At 44.1% G+C, this 17,972-nt stretch overlaps 1 protein-coding gene across 7 annotated transcripts in view; it reads left to right on the top strand.

The window, feature by feature from the left end:
- The window catches only part of nfixb (nuclear factor I/Xb), a 342,103-nt gene that overhangs the window by 289,536 nt on the left and 34,595 nt on the right, over positions 1–17,972 (top strand). For all 7 annotated transcript variants that reach the window (XM_068021133.1, XM_068021132.1, XM_068021135.1 and 4 more), the window contains 2 exons: positions 8,249–8,396; positions 14,713–14,804. In XM_068021133.1, the coding sequence (XP_067877234.1) occupies positions 8,249–8,396; positions 14,713–14,804 (240 nt within the window). The remainder of the gene's footprint in view (positions 1–8,248; positions 8,397–14,712; positions 14,805–17,972) is intronic.

Below are 17,972 nucleotides of genomic sequence, written 5' to 3'. Positions count from 1 at the left end.
ATTAAAAGCCTAATGTAAATTTCCAACCGATGAAATTAATATTTCTCATTTGGCATTTGGGGTTTCCTTGACACTATGTTCCTACGTGTGGCTCAAATGTGGGCCAATCACATATTAACATGAGTTCAAATGTAGTTTGAGAAATTAAATTCACTTTAACAAAATCTGGCATCAGTTAAAAAAAAAAGTGACCATGAAGCTATTGGATTGTTGTTAAAACCCCAACTGGTTCATGAATGTCTTTTAACTTGCATCCTTACCCAGTCTGGCCTATATGTGACTCCAGTCCCACACCAACGTGATTGATTCTTAACTCTCCTCTGAAGTGGCCTAGCAATCCACTCAGTCAGACAATCAACTAGTGATTGGTCATAAATGGCAGCTTTGCCAGTGATGCCCACATCCTGAGAATAAGAAAAAAGGTCAGGTTGGATATAACCAACCTTTCTATGGTGCTTCTCAGCTGCAGAAAAGAGGTCGCAAAGCCCCATTACGGAGTGCAGAACAAGGTAGATGTTAAGGAGGATGGAAAGAGGGAAAATGTGAAACGGAGTTGTCGAATGGTGTTTTGAAGGCAGGGACGGAGGAGGATGGAGTTGACGTTAAGAGTTCCAGAGGATGGAAGGAATGGTTGCAGTGAGACTACCAACAATGCAATGGGGGAGTGAGGAGACTAAGAGGGGATTGGTGTCAGAGGAACAGAAGGCCATGTGAGACATCTGTTGATGTAGGAAGGGTAAGGTCATGGAAAACCAATGGGGCTTACCAATGATGGAGGTTGGGGGGATGGGAAGGGGAGAACTTTGTATGGGTGGAGGCACTCACTGTGATATTTTGGATAAGTTCTGATCTCTTGAAGATGGAAATGGCAGATGCAAAACTTTGAGGTCATCACAGTATCAATTTCTATCAGTAAATTAATTCGCAATATTTCAATAAACTTCCAAATAATGAGTTTAGAATGATCACAATGTGTCTTGACCCATTATTAATGTTATAATGTTTACCAAGAGTTGCAGCTAATGCAGAAGAAATGTGGCTCCTGTTAAACACGCAGCTATTTTTCCCAAGACGCTACACTTTGGCGAGAAATTTCTATAAACTTCAGATTAAAATAGTTAATTATTGTTATGCGTGCCCTGTAATTATCCATTCAGCAATTCAGCGAAACCAAGAATTAACAGTCTAAAGAAAAATAACTAATAGCAAACACATGCATTTAGGAGAGCCAGTTAGGAGGTGTCGGGTATTTTAACTGGCGATGATTAGGCTCCCCATTGCCTAACTACAGGGGTCTCACTCACCCGACTGCAGTGTCATCTTGATTTGGCTAGCTCAGTCCAAGCTATGTCATTAAGGTTCTGCTGCTGGCTCAGCCAGTGACGGTATGGCTCACTGTGGCACACAGCTTCGCTGAAGAGGAAGGTCCCAGGTCCGGTTGCGTCAAATGAGCTAATCTCACTTGGAGCAGCAATAGGAAACTTAGGATTGGTTTCAGCGGGAAACCAGCCAGAGTTCGCATGCCTGATTGATGCCCGACAGTTCCCAGCAGGCGCGTGCGCCAGTCAAACTCCGCCCTTATGCTTCTCATGGATCCAGCACAGAAGCAGGCCATTTGGCCCTTCAAGTCCTGTGCCAGTGTTTTTCTCCACCATAGCCGCACGGACTAACCCCGTTCTCCCGCTTGCTTCAACACTCTTTAATGCCCATGCTTGTGTAACCTAATGCAGGCTGACACGTGACAAATGGCAGCTCGAGGCAAGATATGGGAGAGCACATGCCCCTTCCATCCCACCACCAACCTCTATCTGCCCTGTGTGACAGTGCCCTTGTACAAGTTGGCACCTTCTGGAGAGTAGGAGAGAAAATCACATTAAACAAAGGACCCAGAGGATCTTATGTCACTATAATTCGATTGTATGCTGGTCACAGTTGCGATTCATCAATGATGGATACAAAATTGTTTGGATTTTCTAGCTTTGTGACCAATGTACACATCAGTTTTGGGCAAAGTGATAAGGAACTTAAGTTGATCGCAATGTACAGACACCAATGGTTATTTGATATGGAGTAGAAAGCATTTCAATAAATCCTCAGGTGTGATCGACCTTGTGGCAACACGCCCAAATATTCTGAGGCAACCACAAACACTAAAACAACTTATTAGCTTCCAGAATCATGAAATTTATTAAATGCAGAACTCTTGTAAATCGGGTTGAGGTGGTTTTACAACGGTTTTAATTCACTGAGATTCTATGCAATCGGGAGTCAATGACAATCAGTTTGGTTCAGTGGAATTGTATGCAACAGAATTGAACATGAAGGGATTTGGTCCAGTCGAATTCCATATGTTGGGAATGAATGGAAAAGAGTTTGGTTTATTGGAACCCATATACTGGGAGTGAATGGGAAGGAATTGGTTTATTGGAGTGTACGTAGTGAAAGAACTCAATGGGAAAGGATATTCCACGGAATGAGAGTGGACAGGGAGGTCCTGGTTTATGGGAATTCTACACAGTCGATCAAAAAAAGTGGTTTAGTACATTGGAATTTATACTTGGGTCAGGGTTACATTTAAGTGGGATTAATTGTATTACAGATCTGGCCATGAGATGCCTTCATGATCCACGTAACACCTAGCAATAATATCCCAGGATCTAGAATGTGTCACTACTGCGTTATGACTGTCGGCTCAGTACATCTGGTACAAAGCTGCCTCAAAGCAATGGCAAAATTACATAATTTGTATTATTTGCGCAGTGTTTAGCACCGCAGCCTCACAGCTCCAGCGACCCGGGTTCAATTCTGGGTACTGCCTGTGCGGAGTTTGCAAGTTCTCCCTGTGACCCGCGTGGGTTTTCGCCGGGGTGCTCCGGTTTCCTCCCACAGCCAAAGACTTGCAGGTTGATAGGTAAATTGGCCATTCTAAATTGCCCCTGGTATAGGTAGGTGGTAGGGAAATATAGGGACAGGTGGGGATGTGGTAGGAATATGGGATTGGTGTAGGATTAGTATAAATGGGTGGTTGATGGTCGGCACAGACTCAGTGGGCCGAAGGGCCTGTTTCAGTGCTGTATCTCTAAATAAATAAATAAATAAATAAAAGATCATAGAAAGAGGCCATTCAGCCCATTGTGCCTGTGCCAGCTCTTTGAAAGATCTATCCAGTTAGTCCCACTCCCCTGCTCTTACCCCATAGCCCTGTTTAATTTTCCTTTTCAAGTTTTTATCCAATTCCATTTTGAACCCTACTATTGAATCAGCGTCCACCACTTTTTCGAGCAGTGCATTCCAGATCACAACAGCTCGCTGCATTAAAAGAAATCTCCTCATCTCTCCTCTAATTCTTTTGCCAATTTTCTTAAATCTCTGCACTCTGGGTTGCGCCCCTCTGGCCAGTGGCAACATTTTCTCCACTATTTTGTTCACAGAAAAAAGATATCCTGTGTTAGTTCAGAGGGCAGATTGCAATCACAGGCCACTCTTCATCCTCTCACCTAGTTTATGATATTTGATCATTTTAGTTGAATGTATCATTTTATTCAGATATCTTAACTGTATACATTAAACTCTAGTTAGGACACACTTAAAGAGGGAGTTGAACCGCCAGCACTGCTCCGAAAACGATGAAGGACATGACATCTCACCTTTTGACAAGTCTACCAAAAAGTGGCAGCGTATGGGTTAACAGACCTGAGTAACATTCCCTTGGCCAACATTTTAATGGACTCATTAACCTGTCTTTAATAAATGGGTTAACATCTGTAATAAATAAAACACCCAAGGAATTCAATGCAAATATGAGACAACCCGGAGAATTTAAACCTCAAAGTCACCATTCCCATTTTTTACTCACATTGAATTTTTCCAGAAACGGGGGAATTTCAAACCCTACTTCCTTCAGAATTGCAAACAACTCATTTTAGTTTGATTCGGTGCTACATTAAAAATCTTACGCCTGTGTTTGCCTCCTGTCAACGTTTTGCCGTTAAAATTTTCTGTGTCCACATTTATAAATATACTCCCTACCACCCGACCCCAGCATACTGATGGTGCTGCAGTGCCACCACTGACAGGACAGTGCAATTACAACGTGACAGGTTTACATAGGCACTTTCCATTATAAATGTGGAATTTACAATGGAAAAATGAAAATAATGATGCAATGTTTGGTTTGAAAATGGAGACTAAATTATGTCTGCATGCCCCAGTCCTGTTATCCCCTGACCTTTAACCCCTGCTCACCTGAGCGCATCATCTTAACTCCCTGTGTCGACCAGCATGTGTCTCAGCAATAGGCATTGTTGAAATGATTGGAGGAGTTTTTCTTTTATTTATTCATTCATAGAATGTGGGCATCGCTGGCCATGCCAGCATTTATTGCCCATCCCTAATTGCCCTTGAGAAGGTAGTGGTGAGCCGCCGTCTGTGTAGTGTGTGTTAGAGACGGAGTTGCAGTGACAGTGAAGGAACTGCAATATATTTCCAAGTCAGCATGGTGTTTGCCTTGGAGGGGAACTTAGAGATGGTGATGTTCCCGTGCACTGGCTGCCCTTGTCATTCCAGGTGGCAGAGCTTTGGAAGGTGCTATCGAAGAAGCTTTGGCCAGTCTCTGCAGTGCATCTTTAGATGGTTTATACTGCAGCCACCATGTGCCATTGGGGCCGGGGTGGGGGGGGGGGGGTGCGTGGAATGGAGTTATTTACTGAAATGCATTTGCGTGAAGGGGATGAATTAACACACAGCTGCTGCACTAGCCTGAGTTTGTGAATGTGCCCCACATTGACCTGAATCTCACTTTGTCACATCATTGGGATTGTGATCAGGTGCCCTGAGTGCATCACCAGAGGTCACCACTTGAAAAGCCACCCTGCTATATTACACTGCCTGGTTTACAAATGACCAAGCCATATTCCAATTTAGATCGTTGTGGTGGGTTTTCACATTGTGCCAATACAAAACTGTGGTATAACTAGGCAGAAAACTCTCTGATCTGAAACACATCCAACTTTGTCATGTTGTATGAGGCCATCTTGAGGAGATATCTTCACACTGCTTCACCAACTCACCGGCAGCAGTATAACCACAACCACCACCAAGCAAGCTTGTGAGAAGCTTCTAGATGGCTTATTGAGGTGCCAGGGAAATTATTAAAATTCCACTTTTGGGGTACCAATGCTTTGCCTGGCCAGGGAGAAGTTCAAATTTGACAGTATGACTAGGTTGCTGCTGGCTTGCATCAGCCCCAAACAATATCTGAGGGTGGAAGAGGGCCAGATGTCTGCCAGCCCAAGAATTGGCACCATTACTATCACACCTTTGCACACAACAGTGGCCAAACTGGCTCCCAAGTATCCTCTTATCACTAATTGACTGCCAACTCGATTTACTACTTTGACGCCGAATTATGGAAATCTTGCAGTGTGATACTCACGGGAAGAACTGTTTGTGACCAGCTCCTTCATTCTGGTTTTGCAGCTTATAATTATTCAAGGGAACAACAGATGTTTGTGGTGAAGCCTCACGTGGTGATAACACGCTGTTTCTCTCAGCCTTACCCCATGTTAACCCCAAGCATTCGCCTTGATTCCTGACATCACAGAATTTCTACACGAAGCACTAACGCGAGATCCATCGAATATTTATTGATACATATGCGCCAAAATTTTAGCCAACAGTTGATAGATGCAAGCAGACAAGTTTGACATTTGCCAACACCTCCTTGCACAGGGCCTCAATATGGCAGAGGAGGCGTCCGAGTCTTTGCCTGATAAACATGGTGGATCGTTGAGAAAATATACTCAATTGCTTTTTAGACTGCATGACACTGCAAATGGTTAATAGAGCACCTCAAATTCCGGCAACATGACGTTTTTTTTAATGGATTTAAATGTAAAAAATATTACAAATAAATAACGCCACTGTGACAGGGATATTTTTTCTCAGCCGGCCACAGGAAGTGCTAGAAACATAAACTTCCTGTCAACCACAAGTCAGTCACACCAGGCAACAACACCATTCATTTTCCTCTCCACAGAAGTTGGCTTTGTAACACATTCAGTCTCCGATACAGAGCACCATTTTGTGCCTAATGCTGCCTTGTGTAATGCTCTGTTCAGCCCGCTGAGCCATGTTGCGTCTTTCAATGTACAAGCTGTCTGTAGTTAGGTCTCCTCCACCGGCCAGATATGAATGAACATTACAACTGGGTGTCAATGTGCGAAAACACTAGACGTTTTTTTTTACATACGCATGCAGCAGTCCTGTATTCGAGTAAATGTAGGCCGGATAACATTCACTTGGAGTAACGCACAACCACAGTGAATTCCCAGTGAGGGCCCTGGATGAGTGTCAATGAACTGTAGTATCATAATGAGAGAAGCAGCCGTTGTGCTAGTTCAACCCAGAGATTGAATTGCCATTTGCATTAATTTACCGGCAGTGAGTTTGTTCTGGAGAGTGAATGTAATGACTTTTTAACGTTGGTTTTCTTCCACCCTGATCCCTCCCCTGGGTGGAACTGCCTCATGATGGGGAATGCGTCAGTGTGTCCCAGTATCTCGGCCAACATTCAGGCTATCAGCGGGTTTGGAAATGTGAGTGGGGGAGGGGGAGGGGTGAGAAGCCAGTATAATCAGGCCCCAAACCTGCCCTTCCCCCGATTCCCCTGATGCCCACAGAGAGTGCAGGTCATCTGATAGCAATGGGGGATAGGAGCCTCAGCTCTTCTTTCAGAGCTCGGGGCATCCCTGACTGAGATCAGCTGATTCAAGGGTAACTGGGAACTGAACACAAGAACCTTCTTGATCTCCGACTGACTTTTCTTTAAGCGTGAGAAATCTTTTGTTCAATGCTGCATTAATGAGGGCTGATATTTTTTGGCGTGGTGGGTCTCTCAGCAGATGTAGGACACAGGTCTGCTCACAGCATTCTTTTGAACCGTGTAACCAGGTTATTCTGGGCAGTGAGCTCAGACGAATTGACTGTACACCAGGGGAATACAGAGGCCCCAAGCTGAACCGAGGCCAAGCATCCCTGAAAATAATGCCACCACATGTGAATGCAACTTCGGAACAGGGAGTAGGCCATTCATCTCCTGGAGCATGTTCTATCATTCAATCAGATCATGGCTGATCTGTATCTTAACTCCATCAATCTGCCTGGGCTCCGTAACTCTTGACACCTCATTCCAAAATTAACCATGAACTCTTTCCTGATTGTAGTGTGTGGTGAACCAGCTCCCATCCACCACCTCCCCTCCCCCCCACCCCACCAATTCTAAGTTATTTTTGTAATTACACACATATGACAGAAACAAAATTGATGCTTAATTAATTGGTCGATAAGGTTGGTAATTGGCAAATTGACCAGAGGTGACATTGGGGGACAAAAGTTACGCAGCGAGTTATGAACTGGCTGAAAGGGTAGTGGAAGGAGATTTAACAGTAACTTTCTAAAGGAAATTGGATAGATATTTGAAGAGGGTCAATTTGCAGGTCTTATGGAGAAAGAGCAGGGGAGTGGAGCTATTTGGATACATCTTTCAAAGAGCCAGCACAGGCACGGTGGGCCAGATGTCCTCCTTTTGCTCTGTAGCATTCTATGATTCCACACCAAAGGCTCAAAAACAGCCAATGCTAGGGATACACAGTAGACCAGTCAGCTTCTGATGGAGCCAGGATACAGGCTCCACGTTGGCTTGCAGTGTTAATCTGTCTTTGCGAGGATATTGAAGAACCAGGCTGTACATTTCTGCCATTTCCTATTTCTTCATTCAGTGATTACAGGGAAATCGATGTCTTCTGACCTAGGAGGATCTTGCAGGGACAAGTTGCAAGAGCACCATGATCAAAACCCGCAGAGAGATGAAACAGCCCTGCACCCATTAACACTCCAATCAGTGGGTAATTCAGCAAACGTCCCTATTTCCAGGCTGTATATCCTGTACTAGGTACTCAATGGGAATTGGGCAGCCTTTTTTCAGAAGTTGTTGGAATGGCGTCTAAGGGTCAAAGGTGAAAGAGTGCGGACATAATTTTGAGAGTGTTGCATTTCTTTCCTTTTCTATGCCCAGGTGGCAATAGAATGGCTTTGGTGGTGGGGTCGTGGGCCGGGGGCACACTCAGAATTGGACCGCAACATTGTCATGCCATCGGGCTGATAGTCAGCTGTCTGGCAAGGATCCCACTGTGTTCTACTATGTTAAACTACGTGTCTTCTTTGCTTGTTTTTTATTTCATGTTCACAGCCAAATGGTGGCAGCCAGGGCAAGGTCGCGGGGTCATTTCTGCTGCCGCCACCGCCCCCCATGGCCAGACCAGTCCCCCTTCCAATGTCTGACACAAAATCAACGAGCGCATCCCCGGAGGGAGGAGCCACATCACCCACATCACCCTGTAAGTGAAGGAGGACCCTCCTCTGTTGTGTGTGTGTTTGCTTATATTGTTCTGATAACATGACCCTTCTCGCACTCCTCTCACATAGGGTTAACCCCTGGAAGCACTGCTCCTACAACTAACACAAACTAGGGTTGTATTCTTTGGAATTTAGAAGGCTGTGGGTTAATTTAATCAGTTTTCAAGATATTAAGGGGAACAGATAGGGTAGATAGAGAGAAATTATTTCCCGTGGTTGGACAGTCTAGGGAAGATGGTGGTGTAGTGCTAATGTCGCCAGACTAGTAATCAAAGGGCCCAGGATAATCCCCTGGGGGTATAGGTTCAAATCCTTCCATGGCAGCTGCCGGAGTTTAAAGTGAATTAATAAATTCAATTCGCTGATTTTTAAAAATCTGGAATTGAAAGCTAGTCTCAGTAATGGTGCCATGAAAATACCATCGATTTGTTTTTAAAACCCATCTGGTTCACGAATGTCCTTCAAGGAAGGAAATCTGCCATCCTTACCCGGTCTGGCCTAATGTGACTCCAGACCCACAGCAATGTGGTTGACTCTTAACTGCCCTCTGAAATGGCCGAGCAAGCCACTCAGTTCAAGGGGAATTAGGGATTGGCAATAAATGCTGGCTTTGCCAGCGATGCCCCCATCCCAAGAAAGAATTTTTAAAAAGTCTAAAAATTAGAGCCAGACCTTTCAAGAGTGAAATTAGGAAACACTTACACAAGCAGAGGGTGATAGAAGTTTGGAACTCTTTTCTGTAACTGACAATTGATGTTAGATCAGTTGTTCACTATAAAACGGTTAACCAAAGTTATTAAAGGATATGGGGTAAAGGCAGGTATATGGAGGTGGCCAGGATCTCATTGAATGGTGGAACAGGCTTGAGGGGCTGAATGGCCTCCTCCTGTTCTGATCTTCCCACTGCCCAATTTACTTGGCAGATGATAAAATAAATTATTTTACGGAGCTGCTTGAAGGGTGGGGAGGACAGAAAATTGCAAACAAAAAGGACCCTCGTTCGAGTGCGACCTAAGCACAGCTCCCCCCGCAGTAAGTCGTTACTTCAGAGCAAAGTTTTTATTTCCTGCGAGGTGGGGGATGAAAAGGAGAGGAGACAGAAAAAAGAAGTGGACAGGAAGTTTGCAAGCAATAATGATGCCAAGCTGCCACACCGACTTCCTTGCTGCAGTGCCAATCTTTTCGGCTGGCATCTGATGTTTTTATTTTCCGGATTGCATTTGTTTGCCTCAGATGCCATATAGAGAGTTGTGCCAAAGTGTGTTCGTCATTTATGCCTTGGAGCAAAACCGTTCCAACAAGGTGATATCTTGCTTGAAAAGAACAAAAAGTATCAAGGAATTTTACATTACTGTGGGGAATTGATGCCTCATAGAGACCTTATTTCAAACTGGCAGGTAGCATCTCCAAGCTCTCCAGAAATAAGTTTCAAATGTTGTCTATAGCTGGTGTTTTTTCCATGTTGTATGCGTTTTTAAATTCAGGCAAAGAACTGTTGATGATGTTGATGCTCAATGCACTTTTACCTCTGTCCACTATTAGAATGGGAGGGGTACCTAGAATCCTATAATTTTACAGCACAAGTAGGAGACCATTTGGCCTGCTGTGCCCTTGATGGCTCTCTGAAAGTGCTCACCTCTTAGCTCCATTCCGCATACCTTCAACTTTTCACAACATGGATCCCACTCCCCTTTGAAAACCCATTCCAGATTCTGCGTCCTCTCCTGTTTCAGTCAGTCATTCCATGTCCGAATAATCCTCGGCAGGAGAAAACATTCTCCTAGCCTTCTTTTTATTGCTTATGGCAGTCATCTTAAACTTATACCCTCTAGTTATTGACTCATCGGCCAGTGGAAATAGTTTGTCTTGATTTATCTCATCAGAACTTGCACAAATGAATTGAGTTAGTCCCTTAGTTAATTCATCAGACCAAGAAAATACTAATTGTCCACGAAAATTACCAATAGTAATTCCTAGCCTAAAGTGGTTAGGAATGACAGTAAAAGCTTATGATTTCTGTCAGGAGTGTTTTCAATTGTACTCCCATCTTAAATCCCCAGGGTCCATATTTAACTGTCCAAGCAGAGGGAAATATTTTTTGACCAACTCCATTTCTATTCGGGTTAAATCCTGAGTCAGAAAAAAAACTCACAGAGTAATTTAGTATGTTAAGCGGGTGAAATGTACGTACAGGAACAGGGCTGTTTGGAACAAACTTGTAGAGGGCCTTTTCTCAATGCCTGAGCCCAGGGCAATGATTGTCAACTGCGACAAGTGACGAGCACCACAGCCAGGCCCAATGCTGCTTTGACCCACTAATAGTTTGAGGCAAGGATCTTGACCGATTTTGATTTCACTCCACTCCTGCTATCGATAAGGTCAGTTGTGCCTGTCCCACTACCTGAGATAGCTAGCTCAGCACAGAACGGAACCATCTAAATAGCCCTCACCCAGAGTAACCCTGCATTACGCTTGTTAGATCCCCCATTCCCCCATCCCTGCCTTCTCACCAAGTTTGCCGTGACAAGATCTAAAAGTATCTAAAAGTATTCTCACGTCTCACACCAGGACTGAAGTGTGGTGACTAGGATATTTCATTACCTGCTTCTTCATAAACATGAATCAAAAAATGAATCAAATGCCAAGCTGGTTAACTTTAATTGCATTGCTGCAGGTTTTGAGATAATCCCTTTGATTGATAGGTTTAATCCATCTGAATCCAGCTTGGCTGCAACGGAGTTTTTTTTCTGCAGCTTCACCTTCTCTATTGATGTTAGTCCAATTAATAAAACAGGTGAGAGAGTGCCACCTCAGCCATTACCTGCAGGCGGTTCTACGATGAAGCATCTTCCACTTTGAAAGCAATGAGCTTTTACTTGCTCATGAGTTAGGCTGATAGAATCTTACACTATAGGAAGCCATTGGGCATGTCTTGCCTGTGCTTTCTCTTTGAAAGTGCCTTTCACTTTGAGCCCAGCTTTTTCTTGATAACCCTATCTCTTCGTGCATGTCCAACTGCCTTTTGAAAGTTCCTATAGAATCTGATTCCACCACCCTTTCAGCTAGTACATTCCAGATCTTAACAACGCTCCATGTGAAGAAATTTCTCCTCATTTTGCCTCTTGTTATTTTGCCAATTATTTAAAATCTGTGGTCTCCGGTTACCTTAACCAAAGGTCATAGTTCCTCCTTTCTTGCTCTATCAAAACCCCTCATAATTTTGAGTGCCTCTGTATGTTTCCCCTTAACCTTCTCTGTTTGAAGGCAAACAATCCCAGTTTCTGCAATCTTGTCGCATAATTAAACTCCCTCATTCCTGGGATCATCCTGGTAAACCTCTGCACCCTCTCCAGGGCCTGGGCATCCTTCCTATAGTGTGGTGCACAGAATTGTACACAATACTCCAGCACAGGCCTAACCAGAGATCTGTGCATATTTAGCATGAGTTGGTCCCACGCTCCTGATCTTTGGACTCCTGGTGCAGAGGAGAGTGGGAAAGTTAATGGATCTCCTTGTGGGACTGCTCCTGGGCCTGGCCAAAGTGGCCATCAACAGGTCCAGGCAGCAGGAGGTCAAGGGAATCGTTTTGCCTGGTGCCTGCCTCTCTTTTGTGGCTGCGTCCATGTGCGGGTGGTCCCTGATGGAGCATGCAGTGTCCGCTGGTACCTGAGGCCTTCCACGACTGGTGGGCATCAGAATGACTGGAGGATATCATCAACCCCAGGACCAAATTTTAACTTAAGTTGTCAAGTTTCATTTAAAATTTATTACAATTTATAATTTATTGGTTGTGCTCCTTTAAGATGTGGAGAGGCACTTGTTCCCTCTTAAAAATGATTGTCAACAATAAAGAAATTCAGAGTTAGAATGAGTTGGAAGTGAGTTTGCCGACCATTCCATCCTAGTATCTTAGCCAAATTCCAAACTGTCCAGTTGAGGCACAGCTATCATGCGTGTTTGATTATTATATAATACTATTCCTGATGACCAGGCGACCAGAGTATTAAACCAAAGCTTTCTGAGCTATCACACGTTTCACCAGTACAACCGAGATACGAAACATTCAGAAATTGGGAAGAATCCTCACAGTAGATTGTTTTCTATATATGTGTAACCCATTGCTGAACGTCTAATTTAAATAGATTTTTCTACACCGAGTGGGATTGCCGTCAGGCATCGTGCTTCTCAAATGGCTGCTTTGTTTATTTGAAGCAAGTTTATTGCCCTGGTGGGGAGAGTGGAGAATTATGTGAGGAATGTTACCGGTGGAGTTTTGCAAGGCAATTCACCGGGAAGTCACTTCTATAAAGTCTCGTGGGTTATGCCTCCGATGACATGGTGGGATGAACCCCCCCCCCCCCAGAACAATGGGCCCCTGGAGTGCCGGTATGGGAGCCCCGCATCCGTTGCCCCCGAGCTGGGCCTTGCAAGGCCGCCAGTCAGGCAAGGGTGGATCTTCATTTTCAAGTCCCCTTGCAGCTCTCAATGTAGCTGCAACTAATTTGAGTGTGGGGAAAATGCAAAGTGGGAGCCTATTGCAGTTTGGTTAGTCACAGATTTTGATCTGACAAGAAGCTGATTTGCCTGCACATTAGTCAGCGTAATGGGGTTGACAAGTGTTTTCACATGACTGCCGAGTGGCTTCTTGGTGTTACTCAAGGATATCCATTGTTCTTGCTGCTTTCCCTTTGCCATAGCTTAGTTGTAAAAAAACCACCTGTAAGTGAATCCTACTGACCAGGACAATCACAAGTTTGAACACATCCGTCAGTGTTAAATTGGCTGCCTTTACCCAGGGTACCCAGTACAGATTTGTGTTGCCAACCTTCTAGAATTGCCCTGGAACCTCTAGGAATTGAGAGAGCTGGGAGCAAACTCGGGAGAAAAATCATCGGGGCAATAAAAATGTCATTTTTAAAAATTATTTTCTTTGAATACTTTCATTTATTCTTCATATAAATATTTGAAATGGGGGGGAAAAGGTTGTGCAACAGGATGGAGACATCGGGGGTGGGAGGTCATGTGAAGACACCTCCAACAAGAGGCAATCCAATATTAGATGCTACAGTTGGGCCTAGGCAGCTTCAGGGCTGAGGGCTAAATCAGCCAGTGTTTCAGCTCCTGTTGGCTATCCAGTAACAGCTGGGCTTGATTTTTGATGTCCTCACCCGATGTAAATGGGGTGCTGAAGGCCTAAAGATAGGGTGAATGGCCTTATTACCCTGTTAACACCAGCCCCCTTAGGAGCCTAGGCGATAGGCTCTTCTGAATATGGAAATTGGGTCCTATCTTCGTGTGGACAATAGACTCGACTGTGGCAGCTCCCACCTTCCCTTGGTTGGCACAGTTTTGGCTCACATGTGAAGAAGGGTCACTCACGTCAGGTAACGGGGGTCTTCGGTGCCTGTGGTACTATACCCCAGCAGGAGTGTCAAGAGAAATGCAGGACAGTGTAGCTCCTTTTAAAATGGATGCTCTTGAGTTTGTAGGGTGAAATCAGGACACTCTTTGACACGCATTGCTAGCTCACCTTTAAGGTATAAAGCCCACTAAAGCCCACGTCTTTCACAGATCATGTACAACCCGCTTTATCACAAACTCCAATCGGATCAATTTACCTCAGTGCTTTGACGGTGCTTCGGAATTAAATTCCAAATGACCAAACTATCCCAGCAGCCATTGGAGCAATTAGACAACACATGGAACGGCCCAAACGGTTGGACTGTGTTTGATTGCTGTCCTGCAAGGAAGCAGAGCTCTCTTAATGCAGAACTCAAACATATGGAGAAGATGTGGGGTGGTGGAGGGGGAGGAGGTTAAATAATAAACTATAAAGAAGCACAAGTCTTGTCTATTAAAGAGTTGAAGGAAAATAGTTGAAAGGTCAGTGCTGAGTTAACTGATCACAATTGTGCCATCGCTAAAAGTTCTATCATTGTCCATAGTTCCCCTAGATGAAGATCAATCGGAATCCTTGCTCCTGATTGCCGTCTCCTATTGGACAGTGGACCTATGACGATATTGGATGAGAGCCAATGACATTTGGCTCTGACAGAGCTGTGGTCACATGACTCGCCAGTACCTGCAGTCATGCTCATTGGGTGAGGCACCAGAGGATGGTCAGTACCCATGAGATTAACCCCACCCCCACCCCCCCACTCCACACCCCAATCGAGATTTCAGGAAAGTGAGGGAGAAAACTAGAACATGAAAGGGTTTATCAGTTCCTTGAGTACAATGTAATAAAAACTCTTCCTCATACCTTCTTGACCATCTCACTGCATTTTTTATTAACAGCGTATTCGACGCCCAGCTCCTCCTCTGCAAACCGGTTTGTCAGCATTGGACCACGGGATGGAAACTTTGTAAATATCCCGCAGCAGTCACAGGTTAGTGGAATGTTCTCCAGCTTCTGTTCGCAATCTGCATTAGAACAGCTAGAGAAGAGCCACACATCCGACACACACTAGTGTCAGATATGCCCTCTCGTTCCTGGTTATGGCGAATGTAGCAGATCTCATGGTCAGGTTTTGCTTGTTATTATTATGAGCTGATCTCCTATGGTATTGTTCCAGGATATGCCAGAACACCAATGGGACAGCGAATATGGAGCTTTGTGCTGTTAACCCGCCTTCTTTCTTTAAGGTGATTGATCAGGTTCTCTCTGTGAGGAAGAGGTATATATAGGCATGCCCAGAGGTCAAGTAGAGGCAAATGGTTGTACCAAGTTTTGGTAAATTAGCAACTACTTTTAAATTCCCCCCGTTCCTACGCCTGGGGACATACTGTCTCACCAAGGTCAGAAAAACCAATAGAAAAGGACTGATTTTCTCCCTCTCTTTATGCTTTGTAGTACAACGCCTAAGGTTTGATTGATATACATTGTGAATGGAAGACTGTTCATCATAAATTTATTGAGAAACCTAGCTGAAGGGCCAAAGGGGTGAAAAAAAAATAGATAGAAAATGCGACGAATCAGAAAGTAGGGATCAGGTGACATAGTATGTGGGATTTAAAATGTTGTCGATTGTAGAAGGAACGAGTGAAGTGGGTAAGGAATGCCACAATTTTCAGGGCAAATGAAAGAATGGATTATTGCAGGAGACTAGGAGACTTGATTTCAACATGGTGGGATTCAGAGAGAAGGAGCAGCAGATAGGATGGGATATATTTGGCGTTTTGAGGAACGAGAGATATTAGATTGGTGAAACAGTGACTTCAGTAATATTGATTAGTTGGAGAAGCAAGAAAGGGCGGCACAGTGGTGCAGTGGTTCGCACCGCAGCCTCACAACTCCAGCGACCCAGGTTCGATTCTGGGTACTGCCTGTGTGGAGTTTGCAAGTTCTCCCTGTGACCGTGTGGGTTTCCGCCGGGTGCTCCTGTTTTCTCCCACAGCCAAAGACTTGCAGGTTGATAGATAAATTGGCCATTATAAATTGCCCCTAGTATAGGTAGGTGGTAGGGGAATTGAGGGAAGGTGGGGATGTGGTAGGAATATGGGATTAATGTAGGATTAGTATAAATGGGTGGTTGATGGTCGGCACAGACTTGGTGGGCTGAAGGGCCTGTTTCAATGCTGTATCTCTTATAAAATAAATAAAGGGTGCAGAAGACAGGTGAGATTAATATAGGAAAATTTAATATTGATCCAACATTAACCTGTGTTCCAACTGTCATGGAGTGCATGTTTAAAGATGTATTGAATTGGGGAGACAATGCTGAGAATCAGACTTGTGGCAAGCCATTGAGAAACTTGGATGATATGCACGTTGTGGGTCAGGTACAATTCAGAGATCCGTAGGAGACCATGTAATAATGAAAAGCTACTCAGGTATCCAGTGCCCCCTTGTATAATGTAGAAAACCCTCATTGCTTCAGATTCCAGCTAACTTTAGTCTCCTGGATGTGTTGGGTAACCAGTAAACCTGTCAGAAATGTAGAGAGCAAATTTCTCCCTGACAATCCTCCCACCAACCCTACTAATAGCGACTGATTAAACCTTTCAACCTAATATCATTACCAATCGAACTGGAGCCATAATCTGTGTCTAGACTGAATCCAATAACCTTGAGACCTTTTCAATAACCTGAAGTCCCATCTAGCTCATTCTAAAGGCACAACATAAAACGCTTTGTACAGGATGTTGCTACTCATTTCTACCAATGTGTGGAGAAATAGAAACTCCTTTCATTTCTTACTTCACCTGAAGCCTTTTGAATTTTCAACTTGCCCAGTTGCCACCCACAGTTTGTTCCATAACCCAACCACAGTCACAATATCTGGACCTATTTTCTTATTTCACGACAGGAGCCACCTAAGTCAAGGTCCGCTGCAAGATGGCAGCAAGCCTCTTGCCTGCTCCATTCTCACTGGGAAAAAAAACGGGCATGTAGAGAGACCAAAGTCGTGGCCTCTGTGTTTATCACCATGGGCCATCCTTTCCTCACATCCTTCATTCCTCCTGGTTTTCTTGGAAACAGGATCGTGTTTAGGATATCTACGTGTGTTCTTTGAGGAGCTAACTCATTCAGTGACTGAGAAAAGCCTATTAGCGGTAGCCATACCTTTCCAAAAGGCACTTAATAAATGTCTAGGTATGCTGCTTATGAGGAATGTTAAATTAATGGGAATTAACTGACTGGATTGAAAACTGAGGAAGCAGCAAGTGTCGATGAGTGCAAAATGGTTTGTTTGGGGAGTAGCGACTGGCAGAGGTTTGCAGGATCTTTTCTGTGCGTATGGTTCATAAGCATGGCAGAGGTACTATATATAGTTCCATAAAATGCAGCTGATGACACTGAGCTAGGTGGCCAGATGGAAAGTACATGGGAAATCAAAGGGACTCGCATGGTTCTGGAGAAATGAAATGAATGCAGTAAGGGAGAGCAGATCGACTTTAATGTAGATTTAAACCCAACGCCATGAAACAAGAAACACAGAATATTTGCAGAGGACAATTGAAACTGTTGCATATTTATTAAGATCAAGCAAGATTTGAACTGGATATATTGGGGTGAGACAGTGGTAGGGGAGAGGTAGAGTAAGATGTTCATTTTGATATTAGCGTACCTCCCATGCTTGAGGTAAGGCAGAGATTACATCATTTTATTAGGACCCTGTAAGAACAATATCTCCATTCATAATTTATTTTTCAAGTGATGTTGAAGTTAACTTGAGCTCATCCAAAGCTCTGCTGCCCATATCCTAAATCGCACCAAGTCGCATTCACCCGGTGCTCTTGACCTACATTGGCTCCTGGTCCGGCAAAGCCTTAATTTTAAAATTCTTATCCTTGGTTTCAAGCCCCTCCCTTTCTCTCTAACCTCCGTACCTTCAGCTGCTTAGTCCCTCCCTAAACCTCTCCATCTCTCTTTCATCCTTTTGAGACATTTCTTAAAAGTTACTTTTTTAACCAAGGCCACCTGTCTTAATATCTCCTTATGTGGCTCAGTGTCAAATGTAGTCTTATCTTGGCTCCTGTGAAGTGCCTTGGGGCATTTTACATGTTTGAGCAGCTATATAAATAAAAGATGTCGTTGAAGCTGGTAAGGATGC

This window comes from Heterodontus francisci, chromosome 43, assembly GCF_036365525.1.
Source record: "Heterodontus francisci isolate sHetFra1 chromosome 43, sHetFra1.hap1, whole genome shotgun sequence".
NCBI lineage: Eukaryota > Metazoa > Chordata > Chondrichthyes > Heterodontiformes > Heterodontidae > Heterodontus > Heterodontus francisci.
The sequence above is the reverse complement of the archived record's forward strand: the minus strand, read 5'-3'. Positions and strand labels throughout refer to the sequence as shown.